Raw genomic sequence first — 27,792 nt, 5'->3', positions numbered from 1 at the left:
TGGGGAGGTGCCTGACTTCTATAGTGTTAGTAAAGGGCTGAGCCAAGCCTAGAATGGAGGTCATACCTTCAGTATTCTTTACGTTTATACCATGAACTATGCTTATTTGTAGAAGCATATTATAAACTCCTTGGAAAACAGTCTATATGGCAAGCTCTAACTGCAATATGGGATAAAAAGTTCTGATTAGATCAGAAATGCCCAACTTTTTTTCTGTGTGAAAAACTCCTCCAGGTAATTCTGATACTCTCATGTGACAGCATATTATAAACTCCTTGGAAAATAGTCTATATGGCAAGCTCTAACTGCAATATGGGATAGAAAGTTCTGATTAGATCAGAAATGCCCAACTTTTTTTCTGTGTGAAAAACTCCTCCAGGTAATTCTGATACTCTCATGTGACGCTAATCTGCTTTAAAGCAAGAAGCTTGGTTTCTTCTTCCTCCCTCCCTCTCTTCTTCCTTCCTTCCTTTCTCTTTCTGAATCTTGGTTTCAAGGGGTGCCTCCCTCCCTCTCTTTCTTTCTTTCTCTCTCTTTCTTTTAGAGTCTTGGTTTCGAGGGGCACCTGGGTGGCTCAGTCAGTTAAGTGTCCGACTCTTGGTTTCCGCTCAGGTCATGATCTCATGGTTCATGAGTTTGAGCCCTGCATCAGGCTCACTGCCGTCAGTGCGGAACCCACTTCGGATCCTCTGTCTTCCTTGCTCTCTGCCCCTCCCCCACTTGCACTCTCCCTCCCTCTCTCTCAAAAATAAATGAACATTAAAAAAAAAAAGGAAACTTGGTTTCCAGTTTGATTTTGGAAATACTTCAACAGAGAATAGTCTACTTCTGGCCATTATAAACTTTGTTTCATTGTTTACTATAAAAAGGAGTAGTGGTGGAGGGTAAGGATGGGCAGCCCCAGGGAAAAGGTTTTCACTGTAAGACCTCACCTACCTGCCACATCAAATGGGACTAGAGATTGCCGACCACACTGGGTGTCCGGAACCAGCTGGAACATGCTCTGTGTGTATCTGAGCTCAGATGCTTTATGGAATTAGTGGCTCGGAGACTCTGGAGTGAAATGGTTAGAGCCAGGGTCAGATTTATCACAATGGCAAGTCTAAACTCTGTATGAACCATTTATGGGGCAGCAGAAATTTGGAACAGGAAGTCAGAGTGCAAAGACAAATGTCGGTTTAACTCAGCAGTACTCGGTTTCAGTTACCATGAGACCCAGCTCCACTTTGTTCCCTGCCTGTGGCTATTTCTGAAACTATTAGACCTCCAACAAAGTACCCTCTTTTACTGATATTTTCAATGAGGGAAAACAATTTTCCCAGTCCCCGGTATTTTCTGAAGGGCTGATTAAATTTTCTCTGCAACTATCCTTTCATCCTTAAACTTATAATACGTAAATTTAAAAATATTCAATCTAAATAGCCACTATGACAATGGATTCATCTCTCTCTCTCTCTCTCTCTCTCTCTCTCTCTCACACACACAAAGAAAAACACTGCAAGAGCTTAATAAATATTTGTTGAATAAATGAACAACAATGGTCTTGACAGTACAATTTAAAAGGCTTTTCACTTCATGTGTATTATCAGTGCATCAATATAGAACATTTTGTAATGATTAGTGATATGTGGATACCAATGGTTTTTCAAACACCAAGTGCCATTATTTTCTGATAAATACTGACTTTCAAGAACAAAATAACCAAACATAATACAATTTCAGGAGATGGTGATATCATCAGCATAATTCACCCACATGACAAAAACAGCAACACTTAAAATCATGCACATTATTTCACCATTTCATAAAACTTCTTTTTAAACTTATACAGACTTTTTTCCCAGAGTAAAAAGTTTCCTCAAAAACCTCATGATAACATTAAACTACAAAATTCACTCTGGAAATTAATTCATGGAGTTATTTTTCAAATTTTACCTGTAAGGTTTTTTTTTTTTTTTTTTAACTGTTAAAAAATATAGTTGAGTGTGTTGAGAGAGGTGAGGAAAAAAGGAGTTTCCAGTTGATGGATTCAATATGTCTGAAAATACCTCAGTAATGTAGAGAAAAAACTTCAAGAGCAAGAATGTATTATAAATAGAAGTCTTTCAGCAAGATGAACAGGTGAGCAGTTCCTGCATCAATTGCACCCACAGCACAGAGGTCTTCTTGAAGAATGCTTGTTTATAGAATCTTCTGTAAGATAGAGTTGGCTACGTCCAGTGATTCATCTTTTACTAGAACAATATCGTAAGAGTCCATGTACTTTTCTAAAAGCTCATCCACCTAATCAACAACAACAGAAAAATTAAAAGGATATACAGGGAGGAGAAGTAAATTGTTTCAGTGTGGATCTCATTATTACATTCGATCTTTTGGGCTAAAATGAAGTAAATAAAATGTACTTTCATAAGACTTTTGAAATGAAGACTTATGAACATAGCCACAGGGTGGCTTTACTCCCAAAGTCACTTCTCTCTAGTCCAGTGGGTCTCAACTGGGGAGACTGCCCAAGCAACTCTCTGGCAATGCTGGGGACATTTTTGACTTTCATGACTTGGGGGTGCTAAGGTTTCTGGTAGGGAGAGGCCAGAGAAGCCACCCTAATACCGATGGCATACAGATGTACATCCCAATTCCCTTAATCACACCAAAGTAAAAGAATAAAGAGCAATCAAATTGTATCTAACTCCTTTTGCATGTACCTTTAGTAACAATTGCCTATTAAGTTCCATCCTTATTTTTTCTTATAAGAAAATTAAATGACAGACCTGTATACTTACTCTATCATTTAGATATCCAATTTTCAGGATGTGTTCAACATTGGCTACTCCATCTGCCATTCTTATATCTCCTTGGGAATCTCCCAGCAGAATTATATTGCTATTATCTTTTAGCCGATTGAAATATTCTGTGTTCTTCAAGGCACCATCATGTTTGTTAAATACATGAATTAGTTCGCCTTTAAATCCTTTGAGCACCCCCTATAAAAACATAAATCCTTTGAAACAGTAGGTTCCAAACTGCAAATTCTGTTTGTTCTATTTTCACATTTATGATAGGTAAGAAGGGCTCTGAGAAGTTAATGACTTTCTAGAGAGTACTTTAAATGTTAAACACAGTGAGCTAAACATCCAATTCTAACTTTTCATGTTTCCTAACCAGAGGTCCCATATTAGGTACTTCACAATATATTGTCTTGAATTGAAAAATTTATTCAAATAAAGTCAGTTCTAATTTACTTCTTTTTTTCCACCTATGGGTATTAAGTCTTCAGAGCTGCTGCACTGAGTTACATTAAAAGAACTTTTCTTAATTTTAATATTAGTCTATAGGTTGGGAAACAAAAGTTTAAGAAAGCCATATTATTTTTAAAACATGGATACAGATAGAACACTGGGAGATGAGCCCCAGAGTAGGCCTATTGACCTGACCTAATTTAATATACGTTATATATTATATATGTTTTATATATATGTATATATATATGTATATGTGTGTGTATATATATATATATATATATATATATATATATATAAAGTAATATACCTTAAATGATAAAAACCAACTGCATTTACATGATTAAAATATATTCAGATTTTAAAAGTAATTATGAAGAAAAATTACTTATGAAGAAAATAATTATGAAGAATTATTTAGAATGATATATTCAGATTTAAAAAGTAATTATGAAAAATGTTCTTACATTGTCATCAAAATCCATGAAGTTGGACACTACTGTGATGTTTGGGTGATAAACGCCAGCTTGATGGATCACCTCCTCTAGTATATCACCGATACCAGCCGAAAATATGAACACAGGGATACCGTATTGCTGGAGCTTATCAAAGAAATTCTCATACCCTTCCCTGCAAGATGGAGGTAGGAACTGATTGTTAAAAAAGCAAGATATAGATATATATCCTTTCACCTAGAAATGAAAAAAGCAAAACATTTCTACCTAATTCCATGGCCCATTTATATTCCCTTTCCAGAATCCTGCCTCAGAGCAGGGTTACTGATGTATATGACAACTTTAGTACAAGTTTTTCCAAACAGTTCACTCTTTGCCTTGCTTTTAATAAATTCTAATGATACAAATTAGATGATTTTAGACTCTCATTAAATATGGACATAAGCCTACAGTTCACAATGTATACCATTTAACAGCAAATAATTAACCACAACTGGAAAAAAGCACACCCTGGAAAACCCATTGAGAAATGGGCTGAAACACTTCCCGCTTGCCATCCTGCTCAACTATTTCCTCTCAGGAAAGCAGAGGGGCAGGAACTGAATGTATTCTCTTTACAACTGGCATCTCTCCTGCTTAAGGCGTGGCTGTAGGTAATGTTTTTAACTTATTAATCTAAGTTTCTTCCCTTACTCTTCCTGGGCTATATGTTAAGCTGCCTACAAAGGAATGAAATGCTTACTAGCTGTCTTCACACTCTTTCCGACATTTAATACCTTCCTCCTTAGAGGTAGATCACTTTGGAGGCATGCCTGGGTGGCTCAGTTAGTCGGTTGAACATCCTGAGCACCTGACTCTTATTTTCAGCTCAGGTCATGATCTCACAGTTTAAGGGATGGAGCTTTGCAAGGGCTCCATGCTGACAGCACAGAGCCTGCTTGGAATTCTGTCTGTCTGTCTCTCTCTCTGCCCCCTCCCCACTTGACTGTGTGCGCACCCTCTCTCTCAAAATAAATAACTGACAAAAAAAGTAGGTCACCTTAAAATGTAGGTCATTAAAAAACGAAACAAAAAACCCCCCACGACATCATCATATTTACCTAATAAGTTGAAAATTTTTAGAGGTGGTAAACAGTATTGAAAAGAAGCTTAAAAATGTTTCTATCTTATCATTCATGTAATACAAATATTTTTACCATTTGCTAAATCATATTCACCTTTCCTAGAGATAGTTTTCAAGGAAATTTGAGAATTCAGAAAGTAGATTCATGTAACTTTATAAACAGGGTATGAGCAAAAAATTTCTTTTCAACTTGATTTATAAATGTTCCTTTTATATTTTATGTCTTTCAAAAGAATTTTGCTAAAAAACTCTACAATGGTCCTGGTTTCATAAATTTCTAAGTTAGTCTTAAAAAAATATTTTTGAAGTATTTTTTTTTAAGTAACCTCTACACCCAACAGGGGGCTTGAACTCACAATCCCAAGATCAGGAGTCGCACATTCTTCCCACTGAGCCAGCCAGGCACCCCAAGTCTTGAAATTTTTAATGTAGAGAGAGGAAATGTAGATTAGAACTTAAATCTCATAAGGCTCTTACTGCCTACACCAAGATCTAATATATCATTCTAAATCCTCATCATTATTTTGTGATAGGTGGCATATTTTGGCTACATTTTTATAAGTAATATAGTTATAGATTATTTTAATATAAATATACACTTGAGTACATATGTAAGTCTGTAGACAGTTAACAGCAAAAAACACCCTAGAAACTTACTTGAGCATAACATCAGATTCTGCCACGATTTCTTTAAGTTTAGCTTTTGGTAAAGCCTGTTCAATAAGCAAGCCATGTGCTTTAGTATACCTGGAGTTCATGACCAAAGAAAAAGAATACCGATTAAAGCAAATCAAAACCATCATCTTTATTAAAAGGCATTTTTCAGTGACAGATAATGCAGTATTTCATTCATCATATTTTGGACTTAAATTTTAGAAATTTAAATTCATCACTAATGACCATGTACCCTATGGTTCTCAAATCAATATACCATCTTCTTATTGTATTTCCCAGTTCACCCCAAAGTTTTAGTTTAAATGTGTTAATGAGACAATGAAAGGCTACTACGTGTACACCTTTCCTCAGTCTTCAAAGAACTAAATCCAACTGAGAGAGGCATTCTCCGATTATGAGAATTAGTGCAAAGCCATTTGTTTTACCCGTTTGTAGTCTAAATTGTTGTGAAATACCTCAGTACTAAAGATGCTCTCTAGCACACACGAGAGAAAACCCTTGTTTTGACAAGTTTGATAAACACATGATTTAAAATTATATCAAAGTACCTATAATCAAAGCATCTCCATAACAGGCCTTTAGAACCTCTCCACCTGATACCCAGTATCATCGTGCAATATTCCTAAGGGACCCCCCACTCTGGATCAGCTCCCATCACGTTGGTGAGCTCATTCTTCCAGGGAAGCTTATATCATTGCTAGAAAATTCTAATTACTAGGTAGTCCTTTCTTTCATCAGGCTGAAATTGGTCTTCTTAAACCTTCTAAGTCTGCTTCCAGTTCTGCTTCCACAGAGGCCCAACTTTTCAACATTTTGTACCATAAACATTGATTAAGTGTACAAGGCATTCAGTTTAGGTCATAGGATAATGAAGGTAAAGAACATCACTCCTGTCCTCTTAAGATTCAAACACCACAGTTGTTGCTTCTCAAATCACAGCTTTCTCTTTTCAGTGAAATCTTTCCCAAATGGGATGGCTCCAGTTCCTGTGATTTTCTTAGTGGACCCATCTGACACACTCTAAGTTTCTCAACATTTCTCTTAACAGCATTCTCTCAGGACTCAACACAATGCTTTCTGTGTGGTCAGCTTGGAAGGCTCCATTTCCATTAACGCAGCCAACATCAAGAGGCCCATTTCTTACCAACTATGTCACCTGCTGGCTCCAAACGAGTTCAGAGTCAATTCAAATCCCAATTCTTTTTCTTTACACATGCAGCCCACATTTTGTCCATTAAAAAACAAACAAACAAACAAACAGAACAAAGCAAATTCTACACTGAGTGATTAGAAAATTAGGTTCATTTTGTTGTATTTATTCACTGCTATAACTCCTTAGATAATTTATGAATCTATTTATATACAGCATAGGGAAAAAAATAAGCCATGAGTTGTAACTGCAGTGTTATGTTATTATATTTTTAAACCTCCCCTTACCCGATACATACTTACCATTCTACCATATAGGGGTACTTCTCTTCCATGGTAAGAACAGGATCAATTTCAATAGCATAATATTTTTCCTTTAGTTGCATTAACTAGAAATAAATGAATAACTTAATTATGAAGATGACAGAGTTGTCATTAAATTGCATAGTTTTATAGAAAGCAAAACAATGTCAACAAATGTTTGCTATAAACGGCTGTTAAAGATAAGATCACGAGTACTTAGCTAATATATATATCAACTAAGATCTTTGTTGACCTTGCTATACATGTAACAAAATGTACCTGCAAAAAACTACCTTTCTTTTTTTAAGTACTTTTAGGTCAGCAATTCAGTGAAATCGACTAATAATCAAATTATTACTATAAAAAAGCTTCTGTTCTCGTATCAAAGTATTAAATTTGATTCACACCTGCAGTCCTATTTTGTTAACACAGACACCAATAGACACATACTCAAGGAAAGCAGAGGACTGAGGCAATTTCCTGATTAATTTAAAGGAGCAAAACTGGGGTGCCTGGGTGGCTCAGATGGTTTAGCATCTGACTTTTTATTTTGGCTCAGGACATGATTTCATGTTTTGTGGGATCAAGCCCCACATCGGGCTCTGTGCTAACAGTGAGGAGCCTGCTTGGGATTCTCTCTCTCTCTGTCTCTCTGTCTCTCTGTCTCTCTCTCTCTCTCTCTCTCTCTCTTTCTCGGTCTCTCCCCTTCTCTCTGTCTCTCCCCTTCTCTCTCTCTCTCTCAAAATAAATAAATAAACTTAAAAAAATAAATAAAGGAGCAATATCTGCACAAAATCAAAGTACTTTTGTTTTAATGTACACTTAATGTAAGGACATCAGAATATTTTGATAATCAACTAAAAGTTTCTCATGTTAATTTTATTGTCTTTGTTAAAAAGTTAATTTTTTCTTTAAAATAATGTTGAGTATGTATAATCCACACAATAAAACTAACATTTATTCAGTGTTTACTATGTGCCAGGTATGGTGATAAGCACTTTATATCCATTGTTTGTGTGAATGAACCTGAAGAAATTCTCAGGCAAAAAGGCTAATGAAGTCTTTGAGTAACTCTGGATTACTGTTAGTGTTTACCTTTTTCCGACATTCATCTGTAACCAGCTTACTGTTGTCAATGACATCTGAAGAGTGAAAGCAAACTAGCATTAAAAGAAATATTCTGATTGATGCTACCACTACTTTAAATAACTCACTACTTTTAAGTTTAAATGCCAAGTCCACTAGCATGGTCATTAGAACTTCTGGTCTTAGTGCTATGGTACAAGTGACATTGCTGGAGAATCTGATGGCTTTAAAATCCAAACTGTGACATTGCTAGAGAATCCAATGGCTTTAAAATCCAAACCTTGGATCTAAAGGTTTTTTCCTACATTTAGAAGGACTTCATTAAAAATTTTCCAAGAATCGGTGGGCCAAAGGGTATGATTTCTAGTGGTTTTAATAGAAATTATCAAAACAATTTCTCAAACTACACATGCAGCGCCAGTAAATGAGAGGACTTGTATCACTGTTTGTCAGGTTGAAGAGGATTATTTTTAACACTGACCGCCAAGTTTGGAAAACACATAACTTGATATTTATTTAGTCACTCTTTTACTTAATTTATAAATCAACACTGCAAAAATTCAGTGACATTCTTAGAAAACAGTAGTTGATAAAAATGTTATTTCTAAGAAATACTAGGTTAATCCAAAGTTTAAAGTCCATTTAAATATTTCTTGATTAAATAATGAACAGACCACATTTGGAGAAAAATTTCAGAAGTCTTCATTCCTTTTGTAACCAAAACCATACCTGAAAATACCCATTTGTATAACATGGGGGAAAACAAACCCTCGAAATATAAGAAGAAAAAGGCAGATCCTCTTATTTTCAATGTCCAAAAAGAAGAGCAAACCGCAGTCAATCTCATAGATAATACAGATAACAGTGGATCTGAAAACGGAATCACTTTCATGAAATTTGTTTATGAACGCCACACTTACAATGACATGTTGGGCATCTTTTCCCTTCGTAGGAAAATCTACTCAGTGTCATATCAAAGTCTGTTATTATCTGTAAAATAAAGGGGGGAAAGGCATTATGGAAAATAGAGCCACCAAGGCTAGACATGTACTGCACTTAGAGGCATGGGACTGTGCTCAGTCCCTAACATCCACTATTGGTTATGTGCTGCATTCTGCTTTCTACTGCAGCTCTTGATCAAGAATAGCAGCCCCGTCACCTACAAACTCAGATCCCTGTACTGATTAACCAGGTTTTATTTGGTGGCAATGCCAGGGCACTGAAGGTATTGCCGTGCAGTTAAGTCCTGGGAGCTATCTTAACCACAGAGTGATACCTTCAGTACTCTAGCATTGTCACCAAATAAAATCTGATTAATTGGTAGGGAAATCTTCAGTTACAGGTGATTGGGCTACTGCTCTTGATAGAGATAAAATGTTGCAAAATTTCAAACTACTTAGTCAATGTACAAAAATGCAGTGGAAGCAATTAAATGATATGAGGCTCTCAACTAAAAAGAAGGACATCCTGTCATACTATACAACATGGATGAACCTTGAGGGGACATTATGCTAAGTGAAATAAGCCACTTACAGAAGGACAAATACTGCATGATTCCACTTATGTGAGGTATTTAAATTAGTCAAACTCACAGAAGTGGAAAAAGAATGGTGGCTGTCAATGGCTGGCGGGAGAGGGGTGTGGGGAGGGAAAGAAATGAGGAATTGTTGTCCTGTGAGGATTGAGTTTTAGTCAGGCAGGATGAGGAGATTTGAGAGATCTGCTGTACAACAATATACATAGAGTTAACAATACTGTACTGAACACTTAAACATTTATTGAGAGAATAGATTTCATATAATGTGTTTTTTACCATAATAAAAAGCATATACTATTTGTGCAAAATAAGTAAATAAATAAATAAATAAATAAATGATATGAAGTTCTTAGTTATTGTTACTATCACATTTTTTATTTAACTTGCTATGTAGTTAAAGCATACCAATGAATGAATGATACTGATACATGGAAATAGTTTACCAGCTCTTGAAACTTAGGTGACTGGGTTAAATACTTTTTCAGAAGTGTTTTAAAAAGGGAAAAATTTTGGGGGGGAGCACCTGGGTGGCTGTTGGCTGAGCATCCAACTCTTGATTTTGGCTCAGGTCATGGTATCACAGTTTGTGAGATCAAGCCCCGGCTCTGTGCTGACAGCATGGAGACTGCTTGGGATTCTCTCTCTCCCTCTCTCTCTGCCCCTTCTCTGCACACCCCTTCTCTCCCTCCATCTCAAAATAAATAAATAAATAAATAAATAAATAAATAAATAAATAAATAAATAAATAAACATTAAAAAAAAAAGAGAGAGAGAATGAGGGGCCCCTGGGTGGCTCAGTCAGTGGAGCATCCGACTTTGGCTCAGGTCATGATCTCACGGTTCGTGGGTTCGAGTCCTGCGTCGGGCTCTGTGCTGACAGCTCAGAGCCTGGAGCCTGCTTCGAATTATGTGTCTCCCTCTCTCTCTGCTCCTTCCCCACTCACATTCTGTCTGTCTCTCTCTCTCTCTCAAAAATAAACATTAATAATTTTTTTCAAAGAATTAAAAAAATCAGTTATTCACTAATAAAGTTACATCTTAATTTGAACTTGATTTGAAATTTGAGTATTATTCTTACAATGGTTTGAAACTGAAGTGCCTGGGTGGCTCAGTCGATTTAACACATCTGACTTTTGATACCGGCTCAGGTCATGATCTCACAGTTCGTGAGATAGAGCCATGCATGGGGCTCTGCACTGATAGCGCTGAGCCTTCTTGACACTCTCTCTCTCCCTCTTCTCAAAATAAATACACATTATTTTTAAAAAATGCTTTTTAATATTTGTTTAGTTTTGAGAGAGAGGGAGAGAGAGTGAGATGAAGTGTGAGAAGGGAAGGGGCAGAGAGAGAGTGGGACACAGAATCCAAAGGGGGCTCCAGGCTCTGAGCTGTCAGCACAGAGCCTGCTTCAGATCCTCTGTCTCCCTCTCTCTGCCCCCCTCCTGCTTGTGCTCTCCCCCAAAATAAATAAATATTTTTTAAAAATGGCTTAATACTTTTGCACAGCATTAATTAGCTTAGTACTTAATATTACCCAGATTTTAGCAAAACATGAGATGAACGCATGTGCCTGAACATTAAAAATAAAGGTTTAATAGTAAAGACTTCTTGATAATTATTCACCTGAAGTTTGGCAGCTCCTCCCTTAATAAGACCGCAGATAATTTCTTCTACTCTTGCTGGGTTCTTGATTCGAACTGAACTTCTCTGGAATTCTGGCATCTAAAAAATTAAAAGAAGTTAATTAACTCCTTTAAATCCCCTTTTCCCAGGTTCTTTTGATACCAAGCAGAAGCTTATATTAAGATATAAAAACGGTAAGGCACTATTAAAAAAAAAAAAAGGCAAATCATCATATCAAATTACCATTTATACACACAAAATTTTTTGAAGCACATCAACAGTTTCCATCTGGAAGATTAAAACAAAATTATGTTTGTCAGAAAGTGTAATTCTTCTAATTATAAAAGTTGTGCATGGTTACCACAGAAATAACAAAAAATATAAAAAAGAAAATAAACATTGTTTGGAATTCTACAACCTGAAGATAAGCTAGTAAACATTTAAATATATTTTTCATTATTTTCTTTGATTACAAACATGCATGTATATGCACAGTTTATGTCATTCTCATATACTTTTGCATCTGGCTTTTTAAAATTAATTTTTTTTTTTTTTAATTTTTTTTTCAACGTTTTTTTTTTTTATTTATTTTTGGGACAGAGAGAGACAGAGCATGAACGGGGGAGGGGCAGAGAGAGAGGGAGACACAGAATCGGAAACAGGCTCCAGGCTCCGAGCCATCAGCCCAGAGCCTGACGCGGGGCTCGAACTCACGGACCGCGAGATCGTGACCTGGCTGAAGTCGGACGCTTAACCGACTGCGCCACCCAGGCGCCCCAAAATTAATATTATTTAATAAACAGCTATACAAATGTTTTTCACAGAGTTCATTAATCAAAATAAAATTCCAGAATGGAATGGAGACTATCTGAACTTTATGATAGTTTTCTTATAAGATCTTTCTGCTTAAGATTTAGCTTCTATTTATATTTACATTAAAAAAAATCTTAGCAGAAAGGTAACAAATGTTAAAGTATTATTGTCCTCAAGTGTACCTTTGTATAGGTAACTAAAATGTTTTTAAAATATATTTAACTTGAAAAGGTGCTTCAATATCTTGTGCCTTTATTGTGCTAAATCCTAAATAATTTCATTGTTCTTGGCCTAAATTTTACAAAGTATTTATTTCAAGTTAAGACAACTACTAAAAGGTATGAGACCACCAACAGGAGACTCTTGATCTTGGCGTGGAGAGTTCAAGACCTATGTTGGGGGTGGAGCCTACTTAAAAAAAAAAAATATTAGACCACCTGGGCTTAGGTTGCTACTAAGCCGGTTTATTCAGGATTTAGTGTTGCTCAACAATGTAACATTAATTATTGTTTCTTTTTTCTACCCTATCACAGGGAGAATGAAACTGACCAGAGTAAAACGCACAAGCACAGTGCTCTTACAGTACATGTATAAGAAGATGCAGGGTGTGTGTGTTGGGGGGGGGGGGGGGGGTTGTGGTTATGGGGCAGTTAATAGCTCCACAGTTTGAAAAGATAGTAAGAGAACCTCAAATCAAGGTTCCATACTGGGTTGTATCCAGTAACCTTTATTTACTTCATATGCTATTATTCTGGGTATGTTACCATCAATAGTAGCATATGTCATGTGTATCACAGATATGGTCATAAAAAATTCCCTAGACCTTACATTTCTGCTCCAAGAGCATGTGACCAGTTAAGTTTCTCAGGTCCTCTGCTCTCTCTACATAATGACCAAAATTAGAAAATCAGAAAAGGCTAAAATGTTTTCCTAAGACTGAAAGATAAATGCAGAAGTGCACAGGAAAGAGAAATGCTAACATTAACACTTTTTTCCACTAATGAAAGATCCTACAATATACTTAATTTTAAAAATCCATATTTAGGGGCGCCTGGGTGGCTCAGTCGATAAGGCATCCGACTTCCGCTTAGGTCATGGTCTTGTGGTTTGTGAGTTTGAGCCCCGTGTCAGGTTCTGTGCTGACAGCTCAGAGCCTGGAGCCTGCTTCAGATTCTGGGTCTCCCCGTCTCTCTGCCCCTCCCATGCACATGCTATGTCTCTCTGTGTCTTTCAATAATAAATAAATGTTAAAAAAATTTTTTTAAAGCCATATTTAAATAGAATAGGATAACCTGCAATGCAACTAACCTACATACTGAGATTCTTCAACTTAATTGGACGTTAAAGGTGTCAACAGAATAAAGGTTACCTAAATATTCATTTTATAGTGATTTTTCAATAGATGAGAAAAGCAAATAGGCATTTATTCCTACATTCCTTTTCTTCATTTGTTAATCATTTAATTTGCTTAACAAATATTTACCTGTATCTACTTTGTGTCAGACACTAGATGTCAGAGATATGATGATCAACAGTACTTACAACGCTATTGCTTTCCCGCTGAGTTTTAGAAACTGTTGCTGTTTTGGAACATCACTTCTGTAGCTCCCTTACAAATACCTCAACTAGTATGTTCACTTCCTAACAACTAAATTCTGCTCTTACATCTGCCTTAACTGGCAGATGTGTAGTAGTCAGCCATGTTTGACTTAATAACTAACCCATTACTGAAAACAACAGAAGATATGAAAGCAACAGCAGATATATGCCACTAACTATATTTTCACCAAGAGAATTAAACATTTCGGTGTGTCCATACTGACAAAGATGTCCTGTCTCATGCAAATCACATTCTACAATACATTAATTAAAAAAACAAATTTTTTTCCAATAGGATAGTATAACCTGTTTCAGATAACGGATAGGAAAAAAGTACCAAGGCTACTTCAAAGGAAGCCAGTTTCTGCCAGGTTAAAAACTATTAGAAAGACAACCAGAGGATCGAGGCATTGATATCCCTGCTTCTGTGCAACACACAGCCATTCGTTTTCAGATAAATAAGTAGGAAATACCCAAATAGCACCAAGGTGAAATCACAGTGATGAAAACAGACGAAAGAGCAGCAACTTTCTCCAAAGAACACAATAGGAAAGAGGGTGTAAGTGTAAGAAATTTAAAAATGATAATTACATCTCTGCTTTGGGTTATATGGCAATAATACCTACATCCCTCCCTCCCACTTCCACGATACACATATAATGTCACCAAAGTATATCATAAATATCTCTCAGGAACTTGAGATACTGGGCATTTTACTCAAATATTTTAGAATTCAACCTAAGAAATATAATTTTAAAATACTAAATGTGTCAAAGAATATCAGAATACCAGAACATTAAGAAGCGTACTGCGGGAGGGGCGCCTGGGTGGCGCAGTCGGTTAAGCGTCCGACTTCAGCCAGATCACGATCTCGCGGTCCGTGAGTTCGAGCCCCGCGTCAGGCTCTGGGCTGATGGCTCGGAGCCTGGAGCCTGTTTCCGATTCTGTGTCTCCCTCTCTCTCTGCCCCTCCCCCGTTCATGCTCTGTCTCTCTCTGTCCCAAAAATAAATAAAAAACGTTGAAAAAAAAATTAAAAAAAAAAAATAAGTGTACTGCGGGAATATACATTCATCATACATCACACACTTTTGGTACCTCCTCAAATCCCTTCTTCCATATTCCTCTTGAACAAAAACACACCTATTTGGTAGCACTTAAAATAATGATACTTCAAATTTGAAAGGCGAGTTATTTTGAATTGTCTGAAAACTTTTCAACTTAATTTTATGGAAAATAAATAAGTGGCTAAAAATGTCCATTACTTACAAACAAAAGAAAATAAATTCATTTCATAAGGCCATAATGTAAAATGCTGAAAGAGTAAAGTTTTCTTGACAAGAATCAGGGCATTTTGGTTGACTGGAGCCAAATCTGAATCAATGCTAAAGATGACCTCATAAAAACCTAAAATACATGTATTCTGGCTGATCTTTAATAAAATGTATTTGTACAGATGAAATGATCTCCTAATCATTAGTCTACTTCCTCACTCAAAAAAGCAGTGATTTCTAAAGAAGTTGATTTCAAAGCTATACAGTTTTATTCACAACTCTACAGAAATATTTGATTATTTGATATTATCTTTATCTTGCAGATACACTGAGACAAGATATAACAGAGATCTACATGGTATAGTTACAAAAGTGTCCTAGTTTTACCTGTATTTTCTGAAAATGGCCCAGTAAAAATTAGTTTAAATGACTTAAAGATCTCTGTCCAAAATTCTTAGGGGAAATATTTTTTGTTTTCCAGTGTTCATATTGGGTACAAGCAAAAGATTTCATTGCTACATTGATACAAAGAAGGGGGCACTACAATTTTCATGTAGCTACATAGAAAGTTTAGATCCAAAGTCACCTATTCAGACTGGTACATTCACCCTCATACATGGATGACTCTATGATTTATTTGGAAGATTATGCATTACTAAATTATAGTGATAGCCATCTCCCCCTGCCTACCATATATTTGGCCTGTCTCTATATTAAGGGAGTGTAGGCCAAATTCTTTGATTCATTCACCATTTAATCATTAAGTACAAGGCAGCTCTGTAAGAAATACAAAAATTTTAGTAAGATAAACATTTTATGCTCCAAGTGCATGTTCTCTAACATGGTCTATAATACAGGAGCCCAAATAAGTAATCCACTGCCCAGATGTCCAGATAAAATGCAAGAGGAACAGAAGTCACTGAGATTATTTCCGCTGGGGCCAAAAGAAGAACCAACTGAGCTAGGCTTTCAAAGAGAAGCAGGACTTGTATATGCTGAGATCAAGAGTCAAAGTGGAGGGTCTAATGTGGGAAAAAGATAAATAGCTCTCTTTGTTTAGAAGTTTAGTGTACATGGAGGTGTGTGTGTGTGTGTGTGTGTGTGTGTGTGTGTGTGAAGTATGGAAAGAGATTTGGAGCCAGATCATAAGAAGTTAAGAATAACATCCAAAGGAGCTGTCAACCTAAAAGATGTTACCAACATTTTTAGAAAAGCAAAACCAAAGGTAAAAACTGTGCAAATTAATGCAATGAAAAGTAAAAAGTAAATAAATATGTACCTGTTTTTGGGGCTTGTTTTCCTTCAACAGTCTCTTTGTGGGTTGACTACAGTGCTACTTCCAAAGAAGACACGCTAGAGGGTTTTGGACCCAGGTAACAACACATTATACGGTAGGACATTCCTACATCACTAGTATTCATTTTGGTTAAAAAACATCAGCTCAAGCAAAAAAAAAAAAAGTTTGGACTGACTTAATTCTACATATCATAAACATTCAATAGCAAAGAATCAAATGCTAACCAGGCAATGGAAGCAAAGACCATGCTGAATGATGTATCTGGCTGAACCAATCAAAACTGCCCATGTTGGACTCTTCAACATACAAAAGCACAGCAATTTCATATGTTCTATCCTAATAGCAATAACTACACCGATGGCAGCTTAATCAGCACTTTGAGGCAGCCTTCCCTTCGTGTTGCACGCTGGATGAGGACAGCTAAACTGAACATAGAGATTTATTAATTGTGACACAAAGCTGTTTGCATGCTAAGTCATGTTCTGGTTTATAGACTCAAATGAAAAAAAAAAAGAAAGAGGAAGAAAAAAATAGAGAAGAGGAAGGACAACAAAACAGAAAAGAAAATATAAGGTGATCGTGGGACAGTTGTCCTCTTTAAAAGAGAGGGGGAAATTTTGATTTTTAGGATTTTACCATGGTGAATATGGAAAAGATATAATTTTTTCCACACATGCAAATAAATGCTACTTACATAGTTAATTAACATTTACTGAGTGCTTACTTTATGCTATTAGGCACTTTACATACTTTTCCATTAAATATAAATAAGAACATTTCATTTATAAGATGAATAAGGTCTAAAAATCCAATGTATGCTACAGTGACTATAGTTTATAACACTCTATTGTATAACTAAAATTTGCTGAGAGTAGAACTTCAATGTTCCCCCCCCACCCCCCAAAGGGTAAATATGTGAGGTGATAGATGTATTAACAAGATGGGTTCACAATGTATATCAAATCTCAAATCATCACATTGTATACTTTAAATATCTCACAATTATATATAATGTCTATTGTATCTCAATAAAGCTGGGAAAGAATATGAATAAAACAACAAGAGTTTGGTGGTTTCATACCATTTCTTAAAGGTGAGACTGCTGCCCTCATTCAAGGGTATCACAGCTCTTAAGGACTACATTAAGATCTGAAGCCAGCTCTGACTCCAAATCCTTTATTTTTCCTTCCTTTTCCTAATGTCTACAATGCAATGAACTCTACTGTGACACAAGTTTTTTTTTTAATTTAAACATTTGTTGTTTTAATTCAGATGCTGAATATAAAATAACTCATGCTGTGTGCTTTAAGTGTGTTTTTGCTGAGCAAGGAAAATTTAGCACAAAAAGGAATGGGGTAACCATTTCATATGCTGAGAAACACTACAATACACATTATATTTCAAGCAAACATTTTTTCAAAGGTAAGGTGAAATTCAATTCAACAAATACTTGAGGTTCTATTGTGTGTGAAACATTGTGAAGGGAGATCTGGATAAAGTTACAGTCCCATAATTAATGATCTGGTTAGAGACAGAGGTAAAAGTGGTGAAGATTCACCATTAATAAATGGAACTGGGAATACTCAAATACCCACCATTTTCACATGCACAGCAGAGTCTTGATTAGGCATTTCTTGGTTATCCAATCTTCTGGATTTCCCCAGGTGATGTCACAGTAAAGGAGAGAGAAAAAAAGTACACGTGACATACATATATTTCAGGCTGTTCCTGCATGTTAATGACATAGTAAGGTGGTACTTTTGGTTTGATTTAAATACCAAGTTACTGAAGGCAACTTTTTTCCTTTCCTAAGAAGCTCAGCAAAGATTTTCTCTATCTCACAAAGGCTGGAGTTAAAAATCTGTATGAAAAATTTGTAGCTCTCCCATAAGGACTTATATAGTGTTAATGAGATTTGAATAAAGAGTTCAAGTGAAAGTCTACATTTGCAAGAAAATGCTTTATTACAAGAATATTTTACCAACACTGTCTCTACATAGAAAGATGAAGTTTGTGGGAAAATTATGCATTACTATTACTGAATCAATGAAGGAATATATGAATAGAACTTAAGGAGAAACATAATACACAAAAGTCAAGTTTATTTTTTAATTGTCCCATATTAAACTCTTTAATTTTGTGAAATGATGTGACTAATATCTGAGGTGTGTCTGAATCTAGCAGTGTCTGGCCCAGAATAACTATGTGATAGTGTTTGTTAACTGAATGATCATTTTACAGGTTTGGGTGGAATTTATACATATCAGTTTGTTAAACCAAAAAAAGTGGTTTTTAAAATATCTCTTAATAAAATAAAATAAAATAAAATACTTATCATTATTCTTTTTTTTTTTCATTTTCGCAGTATCACTCTTAGGGAAATTTACATACTTTTGTTCCTCAATGACTTTACTTTAGGTAAGTAAAAATTTTTAACAAAAGCAGTACTTAAAAGGCCAATGTTAAGGGCGCCTGGGTGGCTCACTCAGTTGAGTGTCCAGCTCTTAGTTTTTCCGTAGGTCATGATCTCATGGTTCCTGAGTTTGAGCCTCATGTTCAGCTCTGCGCTCAGAGCCTGCTTGGGATTCTCTCTCTTTGCCCCTCCCCAACTCACGCTCTCTCAAAATGAATAAAACTTAAAAAAAAATTAAAAATAAAAAGGGCAACTTTATCAAAAGGGGAAAAAACTTTTTTCTTAAAAGTTGGACATTATATATGTGTTCTTTATAATTAAAATTTATTGTAGCATTTTCTCAAATTCTAAAATTCATTCCTCCCCCTTTCATTTTAAATGCATTAAATTAGGAAATGTCTTATAAAAAGGTATTTCCTGCCCCCCCCCTCCCCGAAAGGCTGTTTGTAAGCTAATGGTTTTATGATTGGTGGCATCTTAGAGCTAAGTAAACAGTATTTCCAAATAGTAAGATACTTCCAATTTTTCACATCTGAAAAATAATGTACTATCTGCAGAAGTATCTATAACTCATAAAAGCTTTGATCACTACCCTGAAAATGTAATTGTAATGGTAGTTTGGGGGTTAGTAGTCTTTAGATGATCATAGTCAAACTGAAGTAACCCTTCCTTTCTGTCAATCCTCTTAAACAAAGAAGATGTCACAGAAGTTGCCTGCAAATCTGTTTCTTCATTTATAGAAACTAAAGCATACAATACGCTTATGGTTTTCCTTTGATGTTTAATATTGAAAAGGAGTCTACATTTGTCTGAAAGCACTATTTAAAGTACAGTAGAGTTGGGGTGCCTGGGTGGCTCAGTCAGTTAAGCATCCAACTCTTGATTTCAGCTCAGGTCATGATCTCACGATTCATTAGTTCAAGCGCCACATCGGGCTCCACACTAACAGTGTGGAGCCTGCTTGAGATCCTCTCTCTCTCTGCCCCTCCCCTGCATGCACACATGCTCTCTCTCTCTCAAAATAAACAAACATTAAAAAAAAATAAAGTACCATAGAGTTTACAAAAACACCGTGTACCCTGAAACATCTGAAAAACCCAAAGGAAAAGAGAATTCAAGCAGTGCAGAATACATTTTAATATCTGGGAATCTCAGATGTTTTTGTTACACAGAGCCAGGCAGCCCATTCCTCTTCACCACCCCACCCCCCAATTTTGCTCTTTTTGGAGCATTTATGTTTAGTAATAAAAGAAAAGGAAAAAAAGCCAGTGTTATTTGAAAAAGTAACTGTCTTTCTCATGGTCTCTTCGTATTTTATTAAAAAAAAAACACAAACAGAAATTTGACAATGGCCAATTTTAGGACATATTTTTGATAAGTAAACCTAATAGTTTATGGATACCATGTAAATTTCAACTGAACATCCTTGCTCTCCCCAATTCTCACTGGCAATCTGACCAGAATGTATCCTTGTTCAGAGATAATATCACATAAAGTGATACTGTTGTCCTAATACAAAAATCACCCCATTGTTTCTATCATTACAAAAGTGTAAAGACTAAGGCATAAATGCCAGCATTCTGGCACTATTCTAAGGAAGACATTGAAAATTAGGGCAGGGTATTTTTAAACCAATAGGCTTGTAAGCCTATACTTGGTATATAATGTTCTGGCTTACTTTGCCAACAGTCATCTGCTGCAGATGCTTCAAGAGAAGAGCTGTTGGAAAAAACACATCAAGTGTAGAAGACATGTTCAAAAATAGAAAATACTACCCTGCAACTATGAACTCTCTTCACGGGAAGTTTTGAAGTTTCAAGTCTTTGGAATTTTAAATGTGGACTGTAAAATGTGGAAATTGGAATAATTACTTTGTGTGCCTTCACTATGAGGTTAAGGTCTCTGCGCTAACAGTGTTTATTACAAAGAATCTGAAGCAAGAGGTAAGAACTTCGCTTGAATAGCACAAACTGGGTAACTGAATTAGCTATCATGGTTATTTCCTTCTGAGATCATCAACTTTACCTTGAAAAGATATTTACAAATCAATGACTGAAAATTTCTACATCTATATGAAAAAATTTACTTGCCTTTATACAAGTTTTAAAGTATTTGAAGGCAAACTGAATACTTTTTAAAGGCCTACTTGACTCTGTCTTACGGGAAAAGTGAACAAGATTAAATTCATTAACATTGGTTTAAAAAGTTGTGAGGCTGCTTTAATTGTGATACTTGCAGAAACATTTACACTATACAAGAATAAGGTAAAGAAAGTTTGAATGGTAAACTGCACACTACTTACATAAGATGCATATTACTATAATATGGACAGGGTATCAATCAGCAACAGTACTAAATTTCCAAATGAATCCATTTTTGCTACACTTTTCCAGCAACCTGTATTACTTATGATATAGCTTACGTTTTTAATAATGACACTTTCTTAGGACACGGAATAAAACTGTAAGTTTATTATTTCAGTAGCATTGTAAATCAGTTTCATGAAGCATTTAAATAATTCTCCCTAATTAGATTTTCAAGGCAGCAGTGAAAAAAATATATACAAACTAGAAAGTGAAACTTTCTCGATACAGACATAAACCAAAAATGAAACTGAACATTCTCAGGTCTTTCCTAAGCCTGTATGGGGAAAGAAAAAAGAAACGGAATAGGAAAAGGTGGGAAGGGAAGAGAAGGAGATAGAAGAAAAATAGATTTCAAAGGCTAGTTATTTAAAAATTGGGAATTTATACCAATTTCCTTAAATAGTAAAACTTGGCTTCTCGGTCAGACTTTTATGGACACTTAAGAAAATGCACAATTTCAGAGCTTAGAATTTATTCATATATCCTCCCACCCCCACTGCCTTAATATCTAATAGCATTTTTCAAGAGGAATAAACCAAGGCACATGGAAATTAAGTAATTTATACTGATTACCCTAAGGGTACTCTGAGTTCTTCTGTCCTTGAATTTGTCCTAGAACAACAGCATAGGTGGTAAGCAATATCCAGGGATGCAGGGCTTGGATATACACTGCCAATAAAAACCAAGTAAATTGCTTTAAGAAATGGTGTGCTGTATTACCTAATTTTCCTGATTAAAAAAAGAAAAAAAAACTATAAAATATAAGGTAAATTCAATTATTTAAATCTAAGTTAACCATAACATTCTAGGCTTTTACAGTAATATATGTTTGAATCTTAATTTTCAATATACAATTTGTTATAAACCTTAGAGATTGTGATCCAGCTTTTATCAATTCCTAAAACACACCAATATAATTACACTCCATGATATCTTGGCTAAAACTCACAGGCACGTAATAAAAATTATCTTTATTACTAGCCATAATAAATGCTTCCTAATCCTAGGGACACAAAGCATAGCAATCAGCAAAACTAAGTCACAGAGCAACTAAATGAACAACAAAATTGGATCTTACAATGTTTTTTTTTTCCCTTTTGAGAAGAGATTTCTGAGGGTACTTTGCTTTTAGTTAACATTTATATGTGAAACAAGAAGCTCTTAAAATTAGAGCCTATAAATTGTAATTTCTGAGACCCAAGGTACTGCAAGGTTATACATATTCGTATCTTTGCAAATGTTAAAGTTTTGCATTATACTGCTTTATTCTATTTTTATTTCCTTAATTTGTATTTTTAAATGCCTAAAATTTCACCAAGATACTGAACCAAATAAAAGATAAAGTTAAACAAAAGAAACTCATTTGTTTCCATGAACTGTACACACTTACCCTGAAAGTAACCGGACCAGCTACACCAGCGAAAGAAAATTCTTCCTGTCTGAGAAGTACTAATATAGCACAAGGTGCAACTGAGGGCGGTTCCAAAAGCCTTGGCTAAGCCCTATGCAAAAACAGTCTTGTGACGCATTACTACACAGTGCTTTATTATGCTCTGGGTGACACTTGCTAGCTCTGAGCTAGTCCCCAGCCAGTCAACAGAAAATTATCAACTGAAATAATGTGACAGTTAAGAGAAGGTAAATCTGTACTATTAGAGCTGGCAACTTGCTCTGCAAAGAAAAACAGAGCCTCCATATTAACACTTACAAATACTCCCTTCCTCATCCTGTTTTTTGGTTGCCAGTGTACTTGTGGTATATGCATTTTTATGTATGAAATTATAGTGCAACAGAAGGTAAAACAAAATTAGGTTGTGGTTGCCAAGGACTGGGGGAGAGGAGAATGGGTAGCCACGGCTCAATGAGTACAAAGTTTCAATTTGGAAAATGAAGAGTTCTAGAGATGGATGGTGGTGATGGTTGCACAACCTCAGTGTATTTAATGCCACTAAACTGTACACTTAAAAATAGTTAAAACAGACAGGGGCGCCTCGGTGGCTCAGTCAGTTAAGCATCCAACTTCGGCGCAGGTCGTGATCTTGTGGTCTGTGAGTTCGAGCCCTGTGTCCGGGCTCTCTGTGCTGACAGCTCAGAGCCTCTGTCTCCCCCTCTGCCCCTCTCCTGCTCAGTCTTTGTCTCTCTCTCTCTCTCTCTCTCAAAAATAAGTAAACGTTAAAAATATTTAAAATAGTTAAAATAGTAAATTTGATGTTGTATTTTACCACAATTTTTAAAAGATTACCTCATTTAAGACACATGAAAAAATACATGATGCATTTAAGATACATGAAAAAATACATGATGCATGCTAAGTGGTCACTAGAATGTTATGAGCCTTTACTACAGGGCACTGGGATTTAAGTGATTTTTATTTTTATGTTTTTCTTCATATGCCTACACTGCAAATTTTATCAAGACCATGCATGGATTTGCTAAAAAAAAATTTGAACACAATGAAAACTAAGTTTCATTGAAAATTTTGTTAAAAAATGGAAAAACATGCCTTTCCTGTTGGAAATAAGTGGTCAATCTTTTGTGAAGAAAAATATTTTTAACTTTTAAAGAGAACAAGTCTTGTTTTTAACTTGACTAGCAGGACTGCAATATGCTAATGCCATATGTCAGGGCCTCATAGATAAGTTATGCTTACCCCCGGGGAAGCTTTATCATTAGGAACATGAGGAAGCTACACTTTAGTAAATAAATTTTTATATCTGCCCTCTCTTTTCTATGTTCAAGAGAAATCGAACTCACACAACATTTCAGTAATCAAATTTTGTGAAGTAGCATGCTCTATTAAAAACAAACTCCCAATTTTTGTTAACGAATTTTAAAAAGGCCACTAACAAATTATCCAAACTTGGTATCTACCAAAGGTTAAAAACTTGGCACAGCTATCTTATTTTAATAAGATGAGAAGACTTACAACAAAACATTCTTCTACAAGGAAAATCTTTTATACTCTACTAATGGAGGCTCAAGGGCAACTTAGGTGATCCTTTTTAAAAATACTCTGTATTGGGGCGCCTGGGTGGCGCAGTCGGTTAAGCGTCCGACTTCAGCCAGGTCACGATCTTGCGGTCCGTGAGTTCGAGCCCCGCGTCGGGCTCTGGGCTGATGGCTCAGAGCCTGGAGCCTGTTTCCGATTCTGTGTCTCCCTCTCTCTCTGCCCCTCCCCCGTTCATGCTCTGTCTCTCTCTGTCCCAAAAATAAATTAAAAAAAAAACGTTGAAAAAAAAATTAAAAAAATACTCTGTATTATATATGAATATTATGACTTAATTGTCCTGCAATATATCAATATGGGTAGCCATAATAAGAATTTTAAAGATACCACTTAGAAAGATGACTCAAGATAAGTCATTCTCAACAACAATACAGGATGCTGGAGTCAGAGTTCTTTCTTGGAGGGCTATTTAGAAATACCATTAAAAACTTTAGAAATATACCTTCCTTTTGACACAACAATTTTATGCCCTAAGGATTTTATCCTAAGGAAATAAGGCAGTACAAAAGATCTAGTCGCCAAAGATATACAGCTGCCATCTACTACAGACTTGTTTTATAATACTGAGAAATTGTAAACAACCTAAATGCCCAATATCTAAACTATCATTAATATAAAAGAGGTGAATACACTGTGGTATACACATAAAATATAAGATTATAGTTCCCAACATTATTATTAATTGTTAAAATTTATTGTACGTTTACCATGTGTCAGATACTTCTAAGTCCTTGACATACTTCATCTCATATAATACTCACAACCCTATAATGTATGTGTTATCATTATCTTCATTTGATAGGTGAATTAATTAAGGCTATAGCTGGCAAGTGACAGAAATGGATTCAAACTCAGGTCTCTGACTTCAGAATTCATGCCTGTAAATCACTGGACAGTACTGCTCTATGAGATCAATATTTACTCATGTACTGGAGATGTACATGATCTACTATTGAGTGAAAAAAGTTATGAGAATATCTACAGCAAGAGTCCAATTTGGGGGGAATTCTTTACACAAGCATAGTAAAGTCTAAAATAGAACACATAAGACAGTATCTGTGATGGGATTATGGGACCATTTTTTTTTTTCTGAGCTTTATACAATGAATTTCATGGGGAACAAAAAATGATTTAAAATGTTACAGTAGTAGCACAAATGTGTATAATCAGAAAAGAACGTTAAAAAATAAATTAAAAAAACACCTGGAGCTAGTCAATATCATGGACAGATGATTTGAAACAGTGTTTTCTTTTCTTTCTTTTTTTTAAACTTAAATCCAAGTTAGTTAACATATAGTGTAATAAGGGTATCAGGAATTGAATTTAGTGATCCATCACTTACATAACCCAGTGCCCATCTTAACAAGTGCCTTCCTTAATGCCCATCACCCATTTAGCCCATTCCCCCCCTCCAACACCTCTCCAGCAATCCTCAATTTGTTCTTTGTACTTAAGAGTCTCTTATGGTTTGCCTCCCTATTTTTATCTTATTTTTCTTTCCCTTCCCCTATATTCATCTGTTTTGTTTCTTAAATTCCACATGAGTGAAATCACAATCAACTAATCTTCAACAAACCAGGAAAGAATATCCAATGGAAAAAAGACAGTCTCTTCAGTAAATAGTATTGGGAAAACTGGACAGCCAAGCAGATAAATGAAACTAGACCATTTTCTTACACCATACATAAAAATAAATTCAAAATGGATGAAAGACCTAAATGTAAGACAGGAAACCATCAAAATCCTAGAGGGGAAAACAGTCAACAACCTCTTTGGACCTCAGCCACAACAAGTTCAGACTTGACATGTCTCTGGGGGCAAGGGAAACAAAAGCAAAAATGAACTATTGGGACCTCATCAAGATAAACAGCTTCTGCACAACAAAGGAAACGATCAGCAAAACTAAAAGGTACCTGAAGGAATGGGAGAAGATATTTGCAAATGACATTTCAGACAAAATTAAATTTCAGACAATGCAATGCATTTTCAGACAATGCAATGATATTAGTATCCAAAATCTATAAAGAACTTATCAAACTCAACACCCAAAAAACAAATAATCCAGTGAAGAAATGGGCAAAAGACATGAATAGACACTTTTCCAAAGAAGACATCCAGATGGCTAACAGACACATGAAAAGATGTCCAATATTACGCATCATCAGGGAAATGCAAATCAAAACCACAGTGAGATACCACTTCACACCTGTCAGAATGGCTAAAATTAACAACTCAGGAAAAAACAGATGTTGGCGAGGATGTGGAGAAAGGGGAACACTTCTGCTGTTGGTGGGAATGCAAACTGGTGCAGCCACTCTGGAGAACAGTACGGAAGTTCCTCAAAAAATTAAAAATTCAGCTACCCTATGACCTAGCAATTGCGCTACTAGGTATTTATCCAAAGGATACAAAAATGCTGATTCGAAAGGACACATGCACCCCAATGTTTATAGCAGCACTATCAACAATAGTCAAATTATGGAAAGAGCCCAAATATCCATCAAATAATGAATGGATAAAGAAGATGTGGTATATATATGCAATGGAATATTACTCAGTGATCAGAAATAATGAAATCATGGGGTGCTTGGGTGGCTTAGTTGGTTGAGTGTCCGACTCTTAATTGCAGCTCAGGTCATGATCTCAGGGTTTGTTGAGTTCGAGCCCTGCATCGGGCTCTGCACTCATAGACCAAAGCCTGCTTAGGATTCTCTCTCTCTCTCTCTCTCTCTCTCTCTCTCTGCCCCTCCCCCATGCATGCTTCCTCTTTCTCTCTCAAAATAAATAAATAAAGTTAAAAAAAGAATGAAATCTTGCCATTTGCAACGTAGAGGAACTAGAATGTGTTATGCTAAACGAAACAAGTCAGTTAGTGAAACAGTATTTCTAATGGGGAGACAAAAGCAAGGAATTCACCCAGTTTGCTCTAAAATAAAACAAAATACAGGGGCGCCTGGGTGGCTCAGTCAGTTGAGCGTCCGACTTGGGCTCAGGTCATGATCTCACAGCTCGTGAGTTCGAGCCCCGCGTCGGGCTCTGTGCTGACACCTCAGAGCCTGGAGTCTGCTTCTGCTTCTGTGTCTCCCTCTCTCTCTGCCCCTAACCCACTCGCACTCTGTCTCTGTCAAAAATAAATAAACATTAAAAAAAAATAAAAAAAAAATAAAACAAAATACAGTATGAAAAGAAAGATGACTAGTATATTATCAAAGAGGTAGAAGATAGCTTTGGTGCCCTGGTGTTCTGTCCTGCTAGTCTAAGGAAAGGAGAGAAGAGAGGAAATAGGAGTACGGCTTCCTGACTACAGGGAACTTTTCCCACAGTTTAATTCCACCCAGTGGGTATAGGAACTGGGGGTTGGATGGGATGTCTGGTGGGCTATCCCTCCAAATGGGACTAACATTTTTCAAGCACTTTCTTACCTTGTGTGTCAGAGTCCCAGAAGCATGCAATGGCCTTTTATATATTGTGGGACCAAGGGCAGGGGCTACCCTAAGATGGCCCACTTAAGAATAAAGATTATTTTGAGTTAAAAATAATCAAGACCCAGCAGATTTAGGAAAAGCTCTTTACCTCCCCCCTCCTACCCCTTACAACTGCCTATAATAATTCAGATAAAAGACCTTCTCCAGAAAGACAGCTATCATCATAGATAACTACACTACTATAAATTAGGTAGAGTGGACAGAGAGGAACCTAGCAAGCCCTCTTTGATCCAAGTTCTCTCTTTGTCCCACCATTTCCAAGTGGCCCAGCAAGTATTTGTTTATTCTTCCTCAGGCTTGCATTCCCTCCCTTTGAAGACCCAGACCCCTTCTCCTTGTTCACAATGACATAC

At 36.0% G+C, this 27,792-nt stretch overlaps 2 protein-coding genes across 15 annotated transcripts in view; both read right to left on the bottom strand.

Annotated features, from left to right (window-relative positions):
* Positions 1 to 27,792, bottom strand: part of LOC131509163 (retinitis pigmentosa 9 protein) — a 220,842-nt gene that overhangs the window by 97,332 nt on the left and 95,718 nt on the right. The gene's annotated exons all lie outside the window — the stretch shown is intronic.
* The window catches only part of NT5C3A (5'-nucleotidase, cytosolic IIIA), a 61,179-nt gene continuing 34,888 nt past the window's right edge, over positions 1,502 to 27,792 (bottom strand). The window contains exons 1-12 of one of the 9 annotated variants that reach the window (XM_058724641.1): positions 22,338 to 22,485; positions 21,521 to 21,616; positions 17,764 to 17,818; positions 11,188 to 11,286; positions 8,948 to 9,017; positions 8,037 to 8,083; positions 6,942 to 7,027; positions 5,472 to 5,561; positions 5,171 to 5,227; positions 3,704 to 3,866; positions 2,781 to 2,981; positions 1,502 to 2,283 (exon numbers count right to left, since the gene is read on the bottom strand). In XM_058724641.1, the coding sequence (XP_058580624.1) occupies positions 2,182 to 2,283; positions 2,781 to 2,981; positions 3,704 to 3,866; positions 5,171 to 5,227; positions 5,472 to 5,561; positions 6,942 to 7,027; positions 8,037 to 8,083; positions 8,948 to 9,017; positions 11,188 to 11,286; positions 17,764 to 17,799 (951 nt within the window). In that variant the 5' untranslated portion in view covers positions 17,800 to 17,818; positions 21,521 to 21,616; positions 22,338 to 22,485 and the 3' untranslated portion in view covers positions 1,502 to 2,181. Of the gene's footprint in view, positions 2,284 to 2,780; positions 2,982 to 3,703; positions 3,867 to 5,170; positions 5,228 to 5,471; positions 5,562 to 6,941; positions 7,028 to 8,036; positions 8,084 to 8,947; positions 9,018 to 11,187; positions 11,287 to 17,763; positions 17,819 to 21,520; positions 21,617 to 22,337; positions 22,486 to 27,792 lie in introns of those variants that run through there. The other 8 variants (XM_058724645.1, XM_058724642.1, XM_058724647.1 and 5 more) reach the window with 8 other exon arrangements.

This window comes from Neofelis nebulosa, chromosome 4 (assembly GCF_028018385.1).
Source record: "Neofelis nebulosa isolate mNeoNeb1 chromosome 4, mNeoNeb1.pri, whole genome shotgun sequence".
NCBI lineage: Eukaryota > Metazoa > Chordata > Mammalia > Carnivora > Felidae > Neofelis > Neofelis nebulosa.
The sequence above is the reverse complement of the archived record's forward strand: the minus strand, read 5'-3'. Positions and strand labels throughout refer to the sequence as shown.